We start from the raw sequence: 19,476 nt of genomic DNA, 5'->3' as shown, positions 1-19,476 counted from the left end.
CTTTTTCTCCCCCAGCCTCGGGGCCTCCTTTTCTGCCCCCTTTTCCTCCCTCTCCCCTATTTGCCCCCACTACTGTCCTCCCCGCCCTCCTCCGCCCATCTCGGCGCCCCCACCCAGGCCGGGGTGCAAGGTCCAGCGCGCCTCCCTGGAGCAGCACCAAGGTCCCGGGGCTCCAACGGGGTGGGGGCGCAGGGCGGGAAGCANGGGGTCCGGGGGCTGGGGGCAGCGAGGAGGGTGGCCCCATGGCCGGGCCCCCCTGAAGCAGTCCGGGGGAGTCCCCTCCCCTCCCCAGCTCGGGGGTCTCGGGGCCCCATGAGCCGGGGCGCGGGCGCTCTTCAGCGCCGGACAACGACCTACCTCATCTCGCTGACCCTGGTCAAGCTCGAGTCGGTACCTCCGCCGCCGCCTTCTCCGTCTGCGGCCGCAGCCGGCGCCCCCGGGACCAGAGGTGCCGAGACAGGGGATCCAGGCAGCCCCCGAGGCGCGGAGGAGCCGGGCAAGAAGCGGCANAACTGCTTTTCCGGGCCGAGGCGGCGTGTTCTCCGTCCCTCCCTTTGGGCCGCCCCTCCGGGGCCCCCGCTCTCCGGGGGGCTGAGCCCTGACCCCAAGCCCGGGGGCGCCCCCACCTCCCGGCGCCCCTTGCTCAGCAGCCCGAGCTGGGGGGGCCCGGAACCTGAAGGCCGGGCGGGCGGCGGCGTCCCAGGCTCGTCCTCCCCGCACCCCGGCACTGGCAGTCGGAGGCTCAAGGTGGCGCCTCCTCCGCCGGCTCCCAAGCCTTGCAAGACCGTGACCACGAGTGGCGCCAAAGCCGGCGGGGGCAAGGGCGCGGGTAGCCGCCTGTCATGGCCCGAAAGCGAAGGCAAGCCCAGGGTCAAGGGGTCAAAGAGCAGCGCGGGGACTGGAGCTTCGGCCGCTGCTGCTACAGCCGCCTCCGCGGCCGCCGCCGCCGGGGGAGGGGGAGCGGCAGCCACGACCTCTGGTGGGGTCGGGGCTGGGTCCGGAGCCCGAGGGAAGCTGTCCCCTCGGAAAGGCAAGAGTAAGACCTTGGACAACAGTGACTTGCACCCGGGACCGCCTGCTGGTTCTCCTCCTCCGCTCACCCTCCCAGCAACCCCGGCTCCAGCCGCTGCTGTCACCGCCGCCTCCGCGCAGCCCACTGGGCCTGCACCTCCAATCACTCTAGAGCCTCCAGCTCCAGGGCTGAAACGGGGCCGGGAGGGGGGCCGAGCATCCACTCGAGATCGCAAGATGCTCAAGTTTATCAGCGGCATCTTCACCAAGAGCACAGGGGGGCCTCCTGGCTCCGGGCCCCCTCCCGGACCCCCGGGCCTGTCTTCTGGCAGCGGGTCCAGGGAGCTGCTGGGCGCAGAGCTCCGCGCCTCCCCTAGTGAGTAGGACCAGGGCCTGAGAACAGGGAGGGGAGGGCTTGTGGAATGCTCAGCTTGGGGTGGAGGAGAGGTGTGCAGGATTGAACTAAGGAAGCTTCTCTCTTGGGTGGGCGGATGAACCAGATTCACTCCATTGCCAAGGACTGGGGCAAAGACTCAGGGGTCCTGAAAGGAGGTGGGTGGCTACACTGTGCGACGTGAGAGATGCCTTGATTTCAGAGGGACTCGGAGAGCCTCAGAGCTTTCTGGGAAAATAATGCCCTTGGTCAGAGAGACTGTAGGAAATTACTCGCAGAGAAGGCTCAGACCCCACTTCCAGCCTCAGCGGGACTCTGGGAGCGTGGGAACAGAGCTTTGCCTTGCCCCGAGGACTGCTGAAGGTGAAGGGAATGAGGAAGCCTCAGTTTCTCTGGAGCACTTGGGGCAGGTGGCAGGAGAGTGACCTTGCAGGCAGCTGCTCGCCAGGGATAGGTCTTCCCTGGGCTGAGACCAGGCTAGTGGGGCGGCAGGGAGGGACTCTGGTTTCTTTCCGCGCAGAGAAGGTGGATTGGGCAGTTCGGGAGTGCGTGGGGGCTGGAACGTGATGAATACTTGAATGCGAAGCGAGAGGGGGCGGATGGGAGGTCTCACTTCCCACTGCCCACCCTGGCCCCAGAGCGGCGTTGAAACCCCCAGGGGGCTGCCCAGGAGTGACTCAGGGGGACGGAACTGCTGCAAAGGCAATTTTTACCCCCGGAGACTTGGGAGGGGGTACTGAGAAGGTACTGTGGTTTTTTTCGGGGGAGGGGTGTCTTTCTTTCTTTTCTTTTCTTTCTTTCTTTCTTTTTTTTTTTTTTTTACTTTTTCTGGAAGAAAGGCTAGGGACTCTTGGTGCGGCTCACACTCCCCTCCGGGGAGGCGGGTTCGGGAGCGGGGGCGGCCCCCGGGGTTTGGCTCTGGAGGGGGTGGGAGCAGATGGCTCCGGATCCCAGAGTTCCCGCCGCAGCTGCGGCGCCCCGGGAACGTCCGGCCAGTGTCGGGCGCGGGGGCTGGACCCGGCGGGCGGAAGGAGCATCCTACCCCCCGCCCCCGGGCCTGTAGCTTCTCCGGGCCAGGAAACTGAGCCCTTCCCCACACTTCTTTCAGAGGGTGCTTGTGGGAAAGGTGTGGGAGAGGGAAGCGTAGGCAAATCCAGGCTCCACTGCTTGGGCTGTGGGAAGCGGTCAGGGCCACCATGCTGTTGACCTTGAAAAAGGGGAGGGATATCCCTCACCTCAGTTTCTCTCTTGTGAAATGGAGATTGAGGAAGACCCACTCCCTTAGGTGTCCCAGCCCCTCCTCCCAGGATCTGCCTGGGGAATCCAAGTCAGGCCGGCAGGGAGGAGACCCTCCGCCGTTCCTCTACAGGGAAAAACCCACCACTGTCAGAACCCTGGTCCCCCCATCTGGGGCAGGGACTTACGTTTGGGGATGTGCTTTAAGGGAGATGCCAAATGAAGTATTTTTGTCTAGCTGGTTCCGTTGCTAAGCAACCACTGAGCGGCAGCAACAGCTGTGGGGAGACCAGCGGCTGGGATGGGAGGATTGGGGACCACTCTCAAACCTAGCCTTTCTACATAGTTCTCCAGCCCAGGCAGAGTCCTGGGGGTTAAGGGAAGCTGAAAAAGGAGGAGGGGTGGCTGAGGGGGTGGGGGTGCTCCTGGGCCTGGAGCATCCCCTCTTACGGCTCCTTTCCTATTACAGAGGCTGTGGTCAATAGCCAGGAATGGACTTTGAGCCGCTCCATTCCTGAACTGCGCCTGGTAGGTAACCGAGTCCCTTAGTCTGTACGAAGACTGACATCCCCACTCACCTCACTCAACTCTCTCCCCGTCACCTCTTCCTGCCCCTCTCTCTGTGGGAATGAGGAATAGTTTTCTAGTTCTCCCGAGATTCTGCCTTCGTAGCACTTTCCTGGGGCTTGATGTATCCTTACAACTTTTTCTTCTCTACTCTCATTTCTTGTTTGTTCATGGTTCTCCTCCAGGCCTCTCCTCATTTCTGGCATCTCCCCTTTATAGTTTCATGTTCTGTTGCCTAGAATTGGCTAAAACTTTCCAACCAGNCTGGATTGCCAAAAATCTTCAGCCTGTGGTCCACTTTGAGCTTGGGATCATTTCTTACCACACTTACCTGAATTTCCGGAATGCTCTCTCCTGACCAGCCCTCAGCTAGTCCCTGCAGGCTCCTGCCTGGATGATTTAACACTGCCAGTCTTTGAGTTCTCTGGAGTGTTCAGACCCAAGCATTTGGCCTCCTTCTAATTCTCACAATCTCTGCTCCACAACCTTGTTCTCAGGGTGTGCTGGGCGACGCCAGGAGTGGGAAGTCATCACTCATCCACCGATTCTTGACTGGTTCGTACCAGGTGCTGGAGAAGACAGAAAGTGAGTTCTCAGGAGCCATAGTAAGCTAAGGTTTGGGGTCAGGAATCCAGGATCACTGACTAGGCAGCTTTGGAGACCTCTAGAGGAAAGGATGAAGCCCTAATAGCTAAAGTATAAGAAGCACAGGGAAGCTTCATGATCTGTGACCACTGACCTACTACCACTTCCAACCCTTCTGGACAGGTGAGCAGCACAAGAAAGAGATGTTGGTGGATGGACAGACTCATCTGGTGTTGATCCGAGAGGAAGCTGGGGCACCTGATGCCAAGGTGAGGGCTAAGGTGTTGGGGTAGGCAGGCTGGCTGGGGTCAGTATGGGCCAAGAGAGAAAGCTCTAGTTTCCCAGACCTCCCTGGGCATGGCGTCCAGAGGAGTGGACTTGTCTGACCCTCCCTTTGCTCCCTCATGCCCCGCAAGTTCTCAGGCTGGGCAGATGCTGTGATCTTGGTCTTCAGCCTGGAGGATGAAAACAGTTTCCAGGCCGTGAGTCGTCTCCATGGGCAGCTGAGCTCCCTTCGGGGAGAAGGACGAGGAGGCCTGGCACTGGCACTGGTGGGGACACAAGGTAAGGAGGGTCTGGGGAAGCACGATAGCTTTCAGGGGAGTCCTTGAGATGGCTGCCGAGGTATTTGCCCAACATAGGTGAAAGCGTGGTGAGGTGTGGAAATGGCCCCTTGGATTGTAGTAACTCTCTGGAAGGAGGCCGATCTCCAAATAAGGGAGTCATTAAAACAATCAAAAAAACAAAACAAAACAAAAGCAAAAGTAAAAACAAACAAACAAAACAAAAAACAAAAACCAAAAATCTTCCCAGGGTCTGAGCAGAGAAAAGAGGACTCTTCAGGAAGGAAGGGACAGCTATAGTAGCAATCTCCATTCCTCTGAGATGTCACCTACCTTGTGTTCTCACACTGCCATTTCCTGTCACCACCATGGGAAACACAGAAAATCTCGGGCTCCAGTGTGGACAGAAAGCCTTCCATGTTCCCCTTGCTTCAGCTGGGTCAGGCTGACACCTGTCAAAGGAACATATCTAAAAAAGAGAAAGCACAAATGAAATGATGGAGAAAATAAAGAGGGCAGAGAGTTTTTACAGAACTGTAAAATTCTCAAAAGGGATTCAGAGGCTCTCCGATGCCCCCAGGGCCCTGTACCCACCTGTATTGGGCTGGCAGGACTTTCTGTCTGGGTGCCTATCCTGCAGAATGCCGTTTCCACCTGCTGCTCGCCTCCTGATTCCTTGCTGCAGAGTGAACAGTCCACCTGTTGCCCGTGGACATTCAACCTTTTCCTACACAGCAGGTGACCTCCCACTCAGTTCAGGGCTCACTGGATTTGCAGAGCAGGGGCGATCATCACTTGTGAATCTCAGCCATTTCAGACCTTGTCAGGAAGCTCTACTCAGCTCTCGAGTATTCTTTGAAGACACGTGCACAGAGCTCACCCAGCCTACTGTACTGCAGCTGGGCTGGTGAGCTGGGCCCAGCATTCAAAGAGGAGGGAATATTCTCTCACAGCCTGTCCTTACTGGACCCAGCCTGGGACGGAAGTCAAAGGGAAAAGAAAGTAGGAGAAGTGAGGGAAAGGCCCGCTCGTCCAATCCTGACCCTTTCCTGTCCCCTCAGACAGGATTAGTGCTTCCTCCCCTCGAGTGGTGGGCGATGCCCGGGCCAGGGCTCTGTGCGCGGACATGAAGCGCTGCAGCTACTATGAGACGTGCGCCACCTACGGGCTCAATGTGGACCGGGTTTTCCAGGAGGGTGAGCACGGTGACTCCCTGCACACGTGGGAAGCTGGGAATGGAGGAGCTGAGGGCCTAGGGTATTCTCAGGGCCTCCAGGCCACCCTCTGTGAGAGATGGGAAATTAGCCTGCATGGGAGGGAGGAGGGATCAGGGAAGGTCAGAGAAGGTGTGCTTCATAACCACATGGTCTTTCTGGGCTGAGTGAGCTGCTCCAGGCTACAGGTGGCACAAAGGCCATAGTGAAGTTTGGGCCAGTGTTATCTCCTGGGGATTTATCAAAACTGGGCAACAAAGGCGGGGTGGGGGTCTTAGGTATCTGCCCCACTCATGCATCCTACCTCTCCTCCTTCCGTTAGTGGCCCAGAAGGTGGTGACTTTACGAAAACAGCAACAGCTTCTGGCTGCCTGTAAGTCCCTGCCCAGCTCCCCAAGCCACTCAGCTGCTTCCACTCCTGTAGCTGGACAGGTGAGTTGGGGTTTCAGGGTCCACAGAAGGGCTGGTAAGATGCAGAGGAGGGCTGATGAACAAGAACAAGAGGACCTAAGGAGGTTGGAGGGGGGGGGGGCGAATGGATATGACAGTGACACCACTTTTAGAAAGTGTCTTGGGCTGGAAATCAACCAGGTTCAAAATGCTGTAAGGTCTTTGAGCAAGTCATTATTACCTCCCAAGGTTTCAGGAAGATTATATGGCATGATACTTGCAAAATCTAAGGCACTATGACAGTGAGGAGTTTTATTATTAATAATAACACAAATAAATGGTGATGAGCTCAAGGAGTGTCTCAAATCCCTCATAGCTAGATGTAACTCCAGCTTGGTGGGGTGGGAGCATCGCAAAAACTGTTCTGCTGACTCCTTCATCCGTCCGCAGGCTAGCAATGGGGGCCACACTAGCGACTACTCTTCTTCCCTCCCATCCTCACCCAATGTTGGTCACCGTGAGCTCCGAGCTGAAGCGGCTGCAGTGGCCGGATTGAGCACTCCAGGGTCCCTGCACCGGGCAGCCAAGCGCAGGACCAGCCTTTTTGCGGTATTGGACATGATGATTCCCCCATCCTCCTGTTCCCTGACCATCTTCCCTGGTCCCTCGACCCCTCTGTTGGGCCCATTTTCATCGTCTTCCCCGTCCTTCCATCAGTGGATCCCTCTATCCATTCTCTAACTGATGCCAATAACCGTTCCAGAATCGTCGGGGCAGTGACTCTGAGAAGCGGAGTTTGGACAGTCGGGGAGAGACAACGGGGAGTGGGCGAGCCATCCCCATCAAACAGGTGGGTGATCCAGGGGCTGGGGCAAGCTGGGGTGGGTGGCTGGTCTTGACCGGCTTTCCTCCCACATGTCTCTCTCCATACTCCAGAGCTTCCTACTGAAGCGAAGTGGCAACTCCTTGAACAAAGAATGGAAGAAGAAATACGTGACCCTGTCCAGTAACGGCTTCCTCCTCTACCACCCCAGCATCAATGTGAGTGGCAAAGATTGGCTGGACCACACTGGCTGGCCTTGGACACCCTTCCACCTCTCCCAGTCCACGTTCTCACACACATAAACGTCATTTCCAGGGGAGCCGTAGTCCTGTTCTCTTAAGTTCAGCAAACATGTGTGAGGCATCCACCTTGTACCCATCCTGGGGATGGGAAAGTAAAGACATCTCCCCAGGAACTTGCAGTCTAGTGGGAGAGCATGGAGGAAGGACCTCCACCTGGTCTGCCGTTCAGGGAATACTTTCTGGAGGAGACAGTGCCAGGCCAAGTTCGTTGGGCCCTTCCCCTCAAAGTTCATCCCAACACTGTCAGCACCAAACACAGTGTCCCCTCTCTAGCCCATACTCTTGGCTGCTTTCCAGCAGCACCAAGGCCCTCAGCCTTCCTGTACTCTCAACCCCTGTACCCCTCCAGGATTACATCCACAGCACCCATGGCAAGGAGATGGACTTGCTACGAACGACAGTCAAAGTCCCTGGTAAAAGGCCCCCAAGAGCCATCTCTGCTTTTGGCCCCTCAGCCAGCATCAACGGGTTGGTCAAGGACATGAGCACTGTGCAGATGGGTGAAGGTCCTGGTGAGTGGGACTTCTGACAAAGAGGCAGGAAAGGGGCCAGAGCTGGAGGGAAAAGGAGGAGGGGGAGGGNCTGAAGCTTTATTTTGTTCCCCTTCCAACAGAAGCCACCACTCCCACCCCCAGCCCCAGCCCCAGCCCCAGTTCTCTGCAGCCACCACCAGACCAGACATCCAAGCACCTGCTGAAGCCAGACCGGAATTTGGCCCGAGCCCTCAGCACTGGTCAGTGAGGACCCACTCTCCATCCACTGTCTTCCGGATCTGAATGGGGTGTGGGTGGGAAATGAACTTGGGGTAGAGGCTGGGAGGCTGGAATCAGTGCATGAGTGGATACACTGAGCATCTGCTGGGTGCCAGGCACCAGGCTCGGTCATACTATGATGATCATAATGGTTAAACACAAGTGGGTTCTAGAGCTAAATTGCCTGAACTTAAATCCTGGCTTGCCACTTGGGCAAGTTGCTTGACCTCTCCATGCCTCAGTTTCCTCACCTGTAATATGGAGATAATAGATTCTATCTCAGAAGTTGCTTTGAGGCTTAAACAAACTGAGAACATTGTCTAGCACATAGCCAGCTCTCAGTATTTGGAATGTTTGGAGATATAGATATAGATATAGATATATTTAAAAAACGAGTAAATGGTAACAAATGATCCTCACAACAACCTTGTCAGGTCAAGATTGTTATCCCCATTCTAGGGATGAAGAAACTGAGGCTCAGAAGATTAAGTGACTTGCTCAAGGTCTCAAGGCCAGTAAGTGGCAGAGCCAGGATCTAAGTGCAGGTCTGACTCTAAACCACTCATCTGCCCACCTCCCCAGGAATGATCAAGGGGGACCTCCTGGAGAGGACGGGGGACCAAAGCTAGTTCAGGGGAGGAGACAGGCTATGGAGGAATCAGGAAATCTGTGGAGGGGGCAACTGAGGCAGCTGTGTCCCCCTCCCTAAGACTGTACCCCATCTGGAGACCTGAGCCCCCTGAGTCGGGAACCCCCTCCTTCTCCCATGGTGAAGAAGCAGAGGAGGAAAAAGTTGACAACACCATCCAAGACTGAAGGCTCGGCTGGGCAGGCTGAAGGTGAGGCCCTGGTGGGCAGTTCCACTCCCACCCTGGACCCTCACCCCTAACTCCAGATCCCTGGCCTAGCTCCTTCAGGAGGAGCAAAAGTGCCTGAGCTGAGTGCTTGGCTATCATAACCACTGTGCACATGACTTAGTGAGAAATGGATGAGGACCCCTCAGCTCCCATCCCTCCTCCCATTCCCCAGACAATGCCTTTTACCCCAGTAGTTCCCAGCCCTGCCACTCCCTGTCCCAATGTCCCCCATTAGTCTGTAGCTCCTGCTACCTCTCTTAATGACCCTCCGGTTTCTGTTCCTGCTCGCAACTCCACTTATCCCGGTTCCCACACCCAGAACCCCCTTATGGTCCACAGTGACTCATCACCTGACTTCACTGTCCCCCATTGACTCCTCAGCTGCTGGACTCTGTGCCCACTCAGTCCCTGTTCCCAATAACTTCTCATGATCACCAAGCTCTCCCAACAGCCCTTGACCACAGTGATCCACATTCCTGCCCCCAGTGACCTCCCCAGGCCCCCGAGACTCCTCTGGAACCACAGGCCTCCCTTGTCCCAGGTCCAGGACTCAGCTTCTGTCCCCTCTCCCTGTGTTCACTCAGATCCTGACCATCCCTTCCCTTCTTAGAGACCTGGCTCCTCACTGGTCATGATAACCGGTCCCCACGCCCTGCTCTCTGCTGGGTGCTCAGACCCAGGTTCCAGACCTGCCTACTCTCATGGCTCTTGGCTTCTGCTCCACTCTGCTCCGGGGCCACTGACTTTAGTTCTGCTTTCTCTCCCCATCTGTCTGTCCTGCTTTGTCTCTGGCACTCTGTCACTATTTCTCTCCATCTCTCCATCTGCCTCTCCTTTTCTCCTTTCTTGGTCTCTTTCTCTGTTCTGCTCTCCATTCTATCTCTATCTCCTTCGCTTCGGGAAACCAGCCAAGCGCAAAATGTGGAAACTAAAATCCTTTGGTAGTTTAAGAAATATTTATAAAGCAGGTAACAAGCGGGGAGCTGGGAGGGGCGCTCAGCTGGGGTGCAGATGGGTGGGGGTGCCCTTGCCTTCCCCTGCATGTGCTCGGGCTTCCTGCTCTCCCACACCTTCTGCTTCCCCAACCCCTCTGCCCCACTCCCAGGGGCTTGGGATGGACATCAGGGAGGAAGGGTTTGGGGAAGGCAACCCCTGTTTGAACTCTGTCCCTTGACCCTCATCCCATCCCCCACCCAGAGGAAAACTTCGAATTCCTGATCGTGTCCAGCACTGGTCAGACTTGGCACTTTGAGGCAGCCAGTTTTGAGGAGCGGGATGCTTGGGTCCAGGCCATCGAAAGTCAGATCCTAGCCAGTCTGCAATGCTGTGAGAGCAGCAAGGTCAAGGTAATGGTCGGGGGGCGGGGTGAGAGTTGGGGAAGAGCAGACATGAGTGTCTCAAGAGTCTGGAGAAGGGCTCAGAGGGAGAGTCAACACAGACCCCAACCCTTTCTGCAGCTACGCACAGACAGCCAAAGTGAAGCAGTGGCCATCCAGGCGATCCGGAACGCCAAGGGCAACTCTATCTGCGTGGACTGCGGGGCCCCCAGTGAGCGCAAGGGGGCAGCGGAGGGGTCTGGGAGGGAGTATGGTTCGCTGGAGTTGGCGAATGCTGCCTCTCCGGCCAGGAGCCAACCTCTGCACTCCCTCCGCAGACCCCACATGGGCCAGTTTGAACCTGGGCGCACTCATCTGCATCGAGTGTTCTGGCATTCACCGGAACCTGGGCACACACCTGTCCCGAGTTCGTTCGCTGGACTTGGACGATTGGCCTCGGGAGCTGACCCTGGTGCTGACGGCCATTGGCAATGACATGGCCAACCGCGTGTGGGAGAGCGACACGCGGGGCCGCACCAAACCCACGCGGGACTCTTCGCGGTACGTGTGAGGGAAGGGGGTCGCCTAGGGTGTGCGGATCCCGAGAGGTTTCTCTGGGTAAGGGGAGGAGGTCCTGGGTGACTGTCCCTAGAACCCTTCCCGTTCATCCACGGTCTTGCAGAGAGGAGCGGGAGTCATGGATTCGCGCCAAGTACGAGCAGCTGCTATTCCTGGCGCCGCTGGGCACTCCCGAGGAGCCTCTGGGCCGCCAGCTGTGGGCCGCGGTGCAGGCCCAGGACGTGGCCACCGTTCTCCTGCTTCTGGCCCATGCGCGACACGGACCGCTCGACACCAGCGTAGAGGACCCGCAGCTCCGCTCCCCCCTTCACCTGGCAGCCGAGCTCGCCCACGTGGTCATCACGCAACTGCTGTTGTGGGTACGTGAAGGGGGGGGGGGCGTAGGGAAAGAGGTCTTTGAAAGCTCCACCTAGGAGACAGCCAGGCGCGGGGGATCCCGGAAGCGGGCCTGGAAATTGGGAAGGGGGAGAATTTTTGCTAGTGTAGGCCCTACGGGGACGCTTGGTGACGCGGCCGTTTCTGTCCTCTAGTACGGCGCCGACGTGGCCGCCCGCGACGCACAGGGCCACACGGCGCTGTTCTACGCCCGCCAGGCTGGAAGCCAGCTGTGCGCCGACATCCTTCTCCAGCACGGCTGCCCGGGTGAGGGCGGCAGCACAGCCACCACCCCCAGCGCAGCCACCACCCCCAGCATCACCGCCACGCCCAGCCCCCGCCGCCGGAGCAGCGCCGCCAGCATGGGCCGTGCGGACGCCCCCGTCGCGCTGGTATAGTTGCCCAGCGGGAGAGACACCCCCACTCCCACACGGGCCGGGCACGACCACACCGGGTGGACCGCTGGACAGATGCACCCACTCACCTCTCTAAACCGCACCCCGCCCCACGGGAGCACTTCTTTCCCCCACGAGGGCACAGCCCCCACGCCTCCCAGAAGACACAAACTCACCTCCCTCTCCCCAACGAGGCATGGAGACCCCAGCTCAACAAGCCCCCTTTCCACCCTTTCCACACTTGGATTGCGCTGGGTCTACCCGCTGGGTGTCTGCGGAAGCGGACGCCCTGTCGCGGTACCTGCTCCTGGGAGCTTGGATATGCCCGCTCGCGCCCCCTAGGGGAGGAGGGAGGAAGACCCAGTCCTGCTTGTGCTCGACAATCCCAAGGGTGGAGCACAAACCCAGGCTGGCTCCTGGGGAGACGCCGCGCCAGGGGGAGGGGTTAGTACGTGGGAGGGCTAGCCCTGGGACTTGGGGCCAAAACCCGGGCCCCCACCCCTTCCATGCTAATCTCACTGCCCAATGAAGGGGGAAGGGCAGCGAGGGGCAGGACCCCTGCTGCCCAAGGGGGTAGGGGGGTCCCCAACCCTTTCCGTGAAAGGGACCATGAGGAGTGGAAATCAGGACGTCCCCCCACACCCACCCATGGATGGAAGCTAAAGGGCCCGGGGAGCCAAGAGCCTGGGTCCCTCCTCACTAGTATCTTGGGAGGGAGAAGAGATGGAGCAGAGCGGGCTAAGGGGACTGGGGAGGGACCTTGTAATTTATTGCTTTGTTCCCCAACAAGGGGGCAGGGGCGGGCAGGGGCTGGGGAAGNGGAAGCCCAGGGTGGGCAGAGGGTGGGGTGGGGTGGGGGTGCTCTCGGGTTGTGAGTGTCTGTGACCGTGACTGCGTACCTGTGACTGTGCAGCGCCCGTGGTGATCTGGGGCAGGGGGCACCCCTACAATGGGACCCCTCCCCCACTATTCTTCCTGTCCAGTCCCTCCCTCCCACTGGAGCAGCTCCAGACCCGTCCCCCAACCCCATGATCCCTCCCAGCCAGGGCTAAGAGGATGTGAGGTGGCTGGGAGGGTTACCAGGCCTCCTTCCCCATCCCCAGAAAGGGGGTGGTGGGGTGGATTTACCTGGCCCAGCCCCGCCTCCTTTAATCAATCCAGCCCTTGGGCCTTCTGTGTCAGTGGTTTCCGGTCTTTTTTTTTTTTTCTCGGCTAAAATATTTTTCAAAGGACCAGGTAATTTTGGGGAGGGGAGAGGGACGGGGGCAGGGGGAAAGGCCCCATCTCCTCTGAGGCAGGTGGTGTGAATCATCTTCAACAGCAATTAAAGAGGAAGTGATTTTTGTCTAGGGGGTGAGCTGCTGGTTTGTTCTCGAAGAGGCCGGTCAGGGAATGGTCTTGGTCAAGGTGGGGAACTGGAGGTGGGAGTGTGCCAGCAGAGGGTGCCTCTGCTGGGGCTCATGGCAGAGCGACATCACAACATCCAGGCACCGGGTGGCAGCTCAGATACCTCATGCAGTGGATAGAAACAGGCAGGGCAGAGCAACAGTGGGGATCCAGGGAGTAGAAAAGTCAATGACTCCCAAGATGACCCTCTTTCTGGGAAGGGGCTGGGGTGTGGAACTTTGGGGACTCTGAGGACAGGGGAGGGGCTGCTTGGAGAGGCGAGCAGGAACCTTGGAGTCAGATCCGAATTTGAAACCAGGCCCTCCAAGGCTGGGTGGCCTTAAGCGGGTTACCTGGGTGGCATCTGTTTCTTTGTAATCTGAACAATATCTGTTCAGAGGGACCTGGTAAGGACCCCAGCAATGCCCATGGAGCACCACCCTAGGCACTTGATACCAGAAGTAGGGCTCAGTATAGTAAGGACCTGGAGAGCAGAGGTAGAAATCTCCCAGCCGCAGACGTCCCTGGTGTCCGCAAACTCCATGCCCAGCTGAAGTAGACATCTGCCCACCTCCATGTCATCTACAAGGCCCCAGCAGACTGAGGCCAGAGCTTCCCCCCAACAGCTGCACTGCCTCCTGGTTAAGCGTGTAGCCAGTCCTGCTGTCCAAATGCAGCGGAAAGCATTTGCCCTGGTAGAAGGCCTGGGTGGTGTGCTGTTGGGCCAGAGCCACTGCATGTTGTCATTCAGTCAATGGCCCGGAGTCTTCTGGTAGAGGCCCCTCTTCCCTCAGCCCCACAACGACAACGTATAGCTGCAGGTGTGCCATCGAGCTAACAAGGTGTGGCTGCAGCAGCGGGTCCAGGTCCTTTTCACATGAAGGCCCTGATTGTCCGGGATTCTAGGCTGGGTGATCACCCAGCACAGCAGCCTGACATGGGAAAGGTGAACTCAGGGACGCAGGTGCAGTGACAGATGCAGGTGCAGAGGCAGGGGTGTCGTTTGAGAAGGCCAAACAAAAGGAAGAAGGGGAAGTAGCAAAAAAGACTCAACAGGAACACCTGGCCCGTCTGTCTTTCGGCTCAGAGATCCTGGACTCTGGCACTCCATCTCCACTTTACTTCTTAGTGGTGAAAGCTCACTCCTGTCCTCAGAAGCTTAGTGTGAGAGACTATGAATGAGGGGGAAGCAAGGACCCCCTCATTCTTGGAAAGAATGAAATCACCACAGGGAACTATAGTCCCATGGGAAGTTCCTTTCATTTCCAGCAGGTGAATGGTGGTCAGTGTGTCGGCAACCCCCTCCCCCAGCAAATCCCAACACTAAGTAATCCATGGAATTCTTTTTATCATGGGGCTGCATCTTCGGCCTTGTGGGAAATATAAAGGGCGTAGTGGATGGAATGACAAAAACATCAAGTCCTCCAGGTTGTGCAGAATAGGATTCTAGAAGGAGACTCCCTGGAGCGGTGGGGGTTACATCCATGCCACTTTCCCTGGCTCGCCTTGGGTATCCTCACCTGGATTCCTGCTTTCCCTCACCACCCCCTCCTGGTTACCATCTGCCACACATCCCACTCCCCTCTTTTTGCTTGCTTTAGCACAGCTGGGGCAGACCAACTTTCTCCATGGATGTCTCACCAAAAGCCAAAGGAAAGCAAAAAGGAATTTACTATTGAAGGTACGAGATGATTCAGTCTAGCGAGGTTTCCAGAACTCCGCTTTCTGATCATGTTGAGTCCATCCCTATCAAAGCAAAGAGAACTTTCCTGCCCCAGTCTCTCCCGCTCCCCTATCCTAGAAGATTTCCACTGGAGCTTCAGATCAGCTTTTGGGATTCCCTCTAAGACTCTTGCCTCCAAGTACCATCTAGTCTCTTAAGAGCTCAGGAGCTGGTTGAAGTTCCCGAGCACTTCCTGTGGGCCAGGTGCTGTGCTAAGAGCATGACACACACACTAGACTTCATTCAGTTCTCAAAGCCACCATAGAGGCCTGTGCAATCATCCCGAACTTACCCTGAGGGAAGCAGCACTTGAAAAGTTAAGTAGCCAAAACCAAAAACTAAAACAAGTAACTTGTTCAGTGGCCCCACTGATAGTAAATAAAGGAGTGAGGATTGGAACATTTCGGATACAGCTGCACTTGGGGCGGGGTCTCAGATCTCCCATGGTGAAGCATTCCTCCCCGAGACATACACAAATGGGCCGGGGGAAGCAGGATTTCACAAGTCCGCTTGCTTACATTTCTTTAAAAAAATTTTTTTTAATGTTTATTTTTGAGAGAAAGGGAGAGACAGTGTGTGAGCAGGGGAGGGGCAGAGAGAGGGTGACACAGAATCCAAAGCAGGCTCCAGGCTCCAAGCTGTCAGCACAGAGACTGACGCGGGGCTCAAACTCACGGACCTGTGAGATTGTGACCTGAGCTGAAGTCGGATACTTAACCAACGGAGCCACCCTGGTGCCCTTACATTTCTAAAGAAAACAATTTAAGCATAATGTGCAAAATAAGCACCAGCCCACATTCAGAAAGAAGAGGGTTGGTCTCAGACAACTTCCATCAACAATTGAATCTCTTACTTTGCACCTCTGGAGACCGGGGAGTTCAGCGCCCTCTATCTTGCCTTGTGAGTGAGTCAGTGCAGTCTTTGGCAGAAAGACTGTACATCTCAGAGATGGAAGGAAAGGTGTGTGTGTGGGGGTGGGTGCGGTGAGGGGACCAATGTCTGTACTTGGCAACGAGGAAGAGATGGAGAGACCTACCCAGCCGTGCCTGCCCTTGGCATAGCAGGAAGCTGGCATGTGTGGGCGGCAGTGCCCTCTCCGGGTGTGGCAGAGGGTAGGGTCTTTACTGGGAGAAACGAAGTGGTTTGGCCAGGTGGGCACGAGTGTGGTGGCCAACACAAGCTGCAGCGTGCTGCAGGGAGAGAGTCTGGCGGGACGATTCCCCCCGTGGGGTAACTTTGTGGTGTGCGCTTGGCTTTGGGGTATATGGTGGGGGCGAGTGAAGGAAAAGGAGGGACCCCTGCAGGTGTTTCAGTCCTTGGCAGGCCCAGTGGGCTTTCTTTCTCTGTCCCCACCTCTTCCTGTATGCCCCAGTCCCCACAGAGGCCACCTAGGGGGTGTAGAGCACAGAATGGGCTCAGAGAGTGTGCTCTCCACCCTGAGAACACTCGGCCTCAGGCCTACTAGGGCCCCCACGCCACCTACCCCTGGGATGAAGTAAAAAAAAGACTGACTGATGGTCCAGTTCTTTATTTGGAAACCTGATTGTTCCAGAAGGAGGTGGGTGGTTCTGTACCCACCCTTTTCAGTGGGATTGTGTCAGAGGTGGTGGGCAACTCTCTCCCATTTCCTTGGAGACAGAGGGAGAAGCACCTCGACTCGGAAGCACGGATTATAGGGAACAGTGGGGGAGGGGAAAGGGGCAGGCAATCCGAAGCCAATCCAAGGGAAGGGGGTGACCCTGAGGAGCAGTTCGGCAGGGTGTGGGGGACCTGCTGAACTGCCCACTGTTCTCGCCCTCCCTGCCCTCCTCCACGCAAAAGATCTCCCCAGCTCTAGGGAGGGAGGGGGGAGGAGCCAGCAGGTTATTAAGGGGCTGGTGACAGGGCGTGGGGCCTAAGGAAGGGGCTGTGGGGAGAAGCCCGGGAGAGCAAACCCCACAGGCCCAGGAGCAGCTCTGAGCAGCGGTGGGGGTGGGGGGGGAGGCGGTGGCGTGCTCCCGCCCCAGCCCCTCGACACCCGCGGGGGCAGGATGCGCTGGATGCCAGGTCCACAGCTCAGCTCTGCCGCTCCGCCTTCAGGGCCCGGCTGGCTGGTGGGGGAGAAGGCAGGGCCCGTCCAGGCAGGCTCGGGACCCCCTGGCCAGCCCACGGCAGAGGTGGTCTCAGAAGTCAAACTCGTCCAGGTCCCCCGTGCCCTCCCCGCCGGGAGAGCCCCACACGCGGCGGTAATTGCTCTCCAGCTCCTTCTGCCGCTGCCGCTCTTTCTGTGCCTCCTCTGCTCCCTGCACCTGCGGGGAGGGCGAGAGGGCGGTGAGCGGGGTCGCTGCCGGTGAGCCATGAGCGCACTGGGCCCCGGAGCATCCACGGCCCGGCGGCGCGGGGAAGGCAGGGACCCTGCATCCGCGCTTCGCGAGCGTTTCCTGTCAGGGCCTGGGACCAGCCCACCCGGCCGCCAGAACCAGAGCCGCCAGCCTCGGATTACAGAGGGTCAGAAGGCGGCGGCGAGGCTGGGACCGGCCAGTGCGCCCCGAGGCGCGCTCTTGACTCCCCAGCGCGCCAGAGCAGGGCCAAGGCTTGCAGGTCCGGGGCGGGGTGTAGGCGGCCTCTCACCAGGATATTGAAGAAAATCTCCTTGAGGTTTCTTGTGTCCTCGTCAGTCAGCCAGCGTGCGTCCTCCTCTGTGCCCTCGGCGCCTGGCCGCACGATTTTGATTTCAATTTTCCCTGGGAAGGAGCCACGTGGGCAGTGAGAGGCGAGGAAGGGTGGGAGCTCCGGTGCAGGGCCTCTGCCCCCCGGGCGCCCAGCCGAGGTTTCCAGTCCACCTTGACCCAGCCCCTCCACCTCGGGCAGCAGGCCCTGCCAACAGCCCTTAGGCCAGCCAGCCCCAGGGCCCACCTTCGGCCGTGAGCCCCTCCCTCTCCAGCAGCTCTTTCACCAGCCCCTCGATTTGTTTCAGCTGTGGGTTTTCCCGTTTCATCTCGAGGACAGTCAGATCCTGATTGGGGCCTCCGTGATGGAGCTTGGTGACCCGGACCCGGACTCTGTGCTCAGGATCCTCCTCTTAGAGGGGGAGACACACAGGGAGACACAAAGCAGAGCCGTGACTCCAGGTTAGGGGCTGTGGTGGTCAGCTCTCCCTAAGCCACTGCCGGGTTTTGGCAGTTTTCCACCTCAAACACGCGAACGAACTGGGGCTCAGGACGCAGCAGTGCCCCCTTCAAGCCTATAAAGCTCTCTCCCCCGACTACAGCCTCCCTCTTCCCTCCTGGACCAATAATTCTGCCTGTCCCCTACAGGAAAAATGACTGGGTTTTCTGAAGCAAAAATCAGGCCACCTGGGCCAACAAAAAAGTTTTAAGAAGCAGGTTCGGAAACTGTGGCTTGGCACTCCACATGCTGCTCCTCAAAAGACATTCTAGTGTTTACAGAGACAGTGGGATGGAAGGTTTGAAAATAGAACATTCTACTTGGAATGTCTGATCTCACAGGACCCTGTGGAATGGACAGAGGGGGTACGAGAAGGAGGGAGAACTTCTAGTCTGTCCAGGCAGTTGGCTTATGAACAGCTGGGCTTGTCTATTCACACCCAACCCGCCGGGGCCTCTCCCAGTGTGCAGTCCTAACTGTTCACAGGCTGCACCCTTCACAGGTGTGTGGTCTTCAGCACACAGGCTCACTCACGGTCATCCCATTAATATCTACTGGCCACCCACTATATGCCAGGAAAGTGCTAGGCAGTGCACAGGAGCAAACCAGAAAACAAGACGGACATGCTCTTAAAGCTGCTCCCAGGAGGATGAATAGAAGGTAGCCAGGCAAAGGGATGGAGGCGGTGGGAAGGAGGCAGGAGTGAGAAGAGCCTTCCAGAAAGAGGGAAGAGAGTAAGCGCTCTCAGAAGGGAAAGAGCAGGACACCCTNCACTGCCCCTGCCTGTCTGATGGCTCTTACCTGCTGGTTGTGGGGAGGGGGGAGGCTTTTTGGGGATAACCCTCCTTTTCCTGTGCTTCTTCACCAGCTCTGGACTCTGTTTTTCCTCCAGCCTTTTGATGAGCTTGTTGAGAGTGGATGTCAGGGCCAGCATTGCCCGATCACGCTCGGACTCCTTCTTCAGCCCATCTGGGTCCAGCTCTTTCTCTGTCTGGAATGCCCAAGGCAGGAGGGGAGAGTCAAGGGTCTGGGGAGTGAAGGTCAGTGGTCCATGCTCTACTGGAGACTAATAGCTGAGTCTCATCCCTCCAGGTGCCTGGGTGGCTCAGTTAGTTAAGCATCTGACTTCGGCTCAGATCATGATCTTGCAGTTTGTAAGTTCGAGCCCCGCATCAAGGCTCTGTGCTGACAGCTTAGAGCCTGGAGCCTGCCTCAGATTCTGTATCTCCCCGTCAATCTGCTCCTCCTGTGCTCATGCTCTGTCTCTCAATAATAAATAAACATTAAAAAAATATTTAAAAAAAAGTCTCATCCCTCTCTCTGATCCGGTGTTCTTATTGCTCCCCCCTTTTATTAAGTAAACAGCTGCCAGCTGAGTGGGCCCTGTCCCGTGCCTGCATGGTCTGGATGCCAACTTTGTCCCCCCCAGTCTGCAGCCTGCACCCCGCCCCCAAGGGGCAGCCAGCTGAGGCTGCATCAGGGCTCAGCGCAGAGCTCACCTCCCGGATGATGTTATCCAGTTCCCGCTCCATGCCAGCCTTCACCTCAGAACGGAGCCTGGCTCGGTCTGAAGGGAGCAGTATCCCTTCCAGTTCCTTCTCAAACTCTCCCAGTAACTGCTGTTCATCCTCATCTTCATCTTCATCCTCCTCCTCCTCCTCCTCCTCTACCTCGTTCTGATGATCTGCATCACTCTTCTTCATCTCTGCTTCCTTTTGAGGGGCTTCTGCGGCATCATCTGCAGGCTGCTCCGGGCCTCCGTTTGGCTTCCCCTGGGCGGACGGGAATCAGAGAAGGAGGTGGACGCTTGGGTTTCAGCAGAGACACATGGGCGGCAGACGTAAGGTGGCAGGCGTGTGGT

The 19,476-nt window shown here is 57.7% G+C and overlaps 2 protein-coding genes across 8 annotated transcripts in view; one reads left to right on the top strand and one right to left on the bottom strand.

The window, feature by feature from the left end:
• Window positions 1-12,156, top strand: part of AGAP2 (ArfGAP with GTPase domain, ankyrin repeat and PH domain 2) — a 15,233-nt gene extending 3,077 nt beyond the window's left edge. The window contains exons 1-19 of one of the 4 annotated variants that reach the window (XM_077757586.1): window positions 238-1,387; window positions 3,111-3,169; window positions 3,706-3,793; window positions 3,977-4,062; window positions 4,210-4,357; window positions 5,418-5,552; window positions 5,893-6,002; window positions 6,411-6,569; window positions 6,724-6,810; window positions 6,897-7,001; window positions 7,435-7,597; window positions 7,699-7,818; window positions 8,548-8,676; window positions 9,603-9,662; window positions 9,892-10,040; window positions 10,152-10,242; window positions 10,349-10,571; window positions 10,693-10,948; window positions 11,120-12,156. In XM_077757586.1, the coding sequence (XP_077613712.1) occupies window positions 313-1,387; window positions 3,111-3,169; window positions 3,706-3,793; window positions 3,977-4,062; window positions 4,210-4,357; window positions 5,418-5,552; window positions 5,893-6,002; window positions 6,411-6,569; window positions 6,724-6,810; window positions 6,897-7,001; window positions 7,435-7,597; window positions 7,699-7,818; window positions 8,548-8,676; window positions 9,603-9,662; window positions 9,892-10,040; window positions 10,152-10,242; window positions 10,349-10,571; window positions 10,693-10,948; window positions 11,120-11,362 (3,486 nt within the window). In that variant the 5' untranslated portion in view covers window positions 238-312 and the 3' untranslated portion in view covers window positions 11,363-12,156. Of the gene's footprint in view, window positions 1-237; window positions 1,388-3,110; window positions 3,170-3,705; window positions 3,794-3,976; window positions 4,063-4,209; window positions 4,358-5,417; window positions 5,553-5,892; window positions 6,003-6,410; window positions 6,570-6,723; window positions 6,811-6,896; window positions 7,002-7,434; window positions 7,598-7,698; window positions 7,819-8,547; window positions 8,677-9,602; window positions 9,663-9,891; window positions 10,041-10,151; window positions 10,243-10,348; window positions 10,572-10,692; window positions 10,949-11,119 lie in introns of those variants that run through there. The other 3 variants (XM_077757588.1, XM_077757587.1, XM_077757589.1) reach the window with 3 other exon arrangements.
• Window positions 12,157-15,980: 3,824 nt separating this feature from the next.
• The window catches only part of OS9 (OS9 endoplasmic reticulum lectin), a 33,466-nt gene continuing 29,970 nt past the window's right edge, over window positions 15,981-19,476 (bottom strand). For 2 of the 4 annotated variants that reach the window (XM_077757590.1, XM_077757592.1), the window contains exons 11-15: window positions 19,115-19,387; window positions 18,417-18,606; window positions 17,364-17,528; window positions 17,079-17,191; window positions 15,981-16,756 (exon numbers count right to left, since the gene is read on the bottom strand). In XM_077757590.1, the coding sequence (XP_077613716.1) occupies window positions 16,631-16,756; window positions 17,079-17,191; window positions 17,364-17,528; window positions 18,417-18,606; window positions 19,115-19,387 (867 nt within the window). In that variant the 3' untranslated portion in view covers window positions 15,981-16,630. The remainder of the gene's footprint in view (window positions 16,757-17,078; window positions 17,192-17,363; window positions 17,529-18,416; window positions 18,607-19,114; window positions 19,388-19,476) is intronic. The other 2 variants (XM_077757593.1, XM_077757594.1) reach the window with 1 other exon arrangement.

This window comes from Crocuta crocuta, unplaced genomic scaffold (genome assembly GCF_008692635.1).
Source record: "Crocuta crocuta isolate KB4526 unplaced genomic scaffold, BGI_CrCroc_1.0 scaffold549, whole genome shotgun sequence".
Lineage (NCBI taxonomy): Eukaryota > Metazoa > Chordata > Mammalia > Carnivora > Hyaenidae > Crocuta > Crocuta crocuta.
The sequence above is the reverse complement of the archived record's forward strand: the minus strand, read 5'-3'. Positions and strand labels throughout refer to the sequence as shown.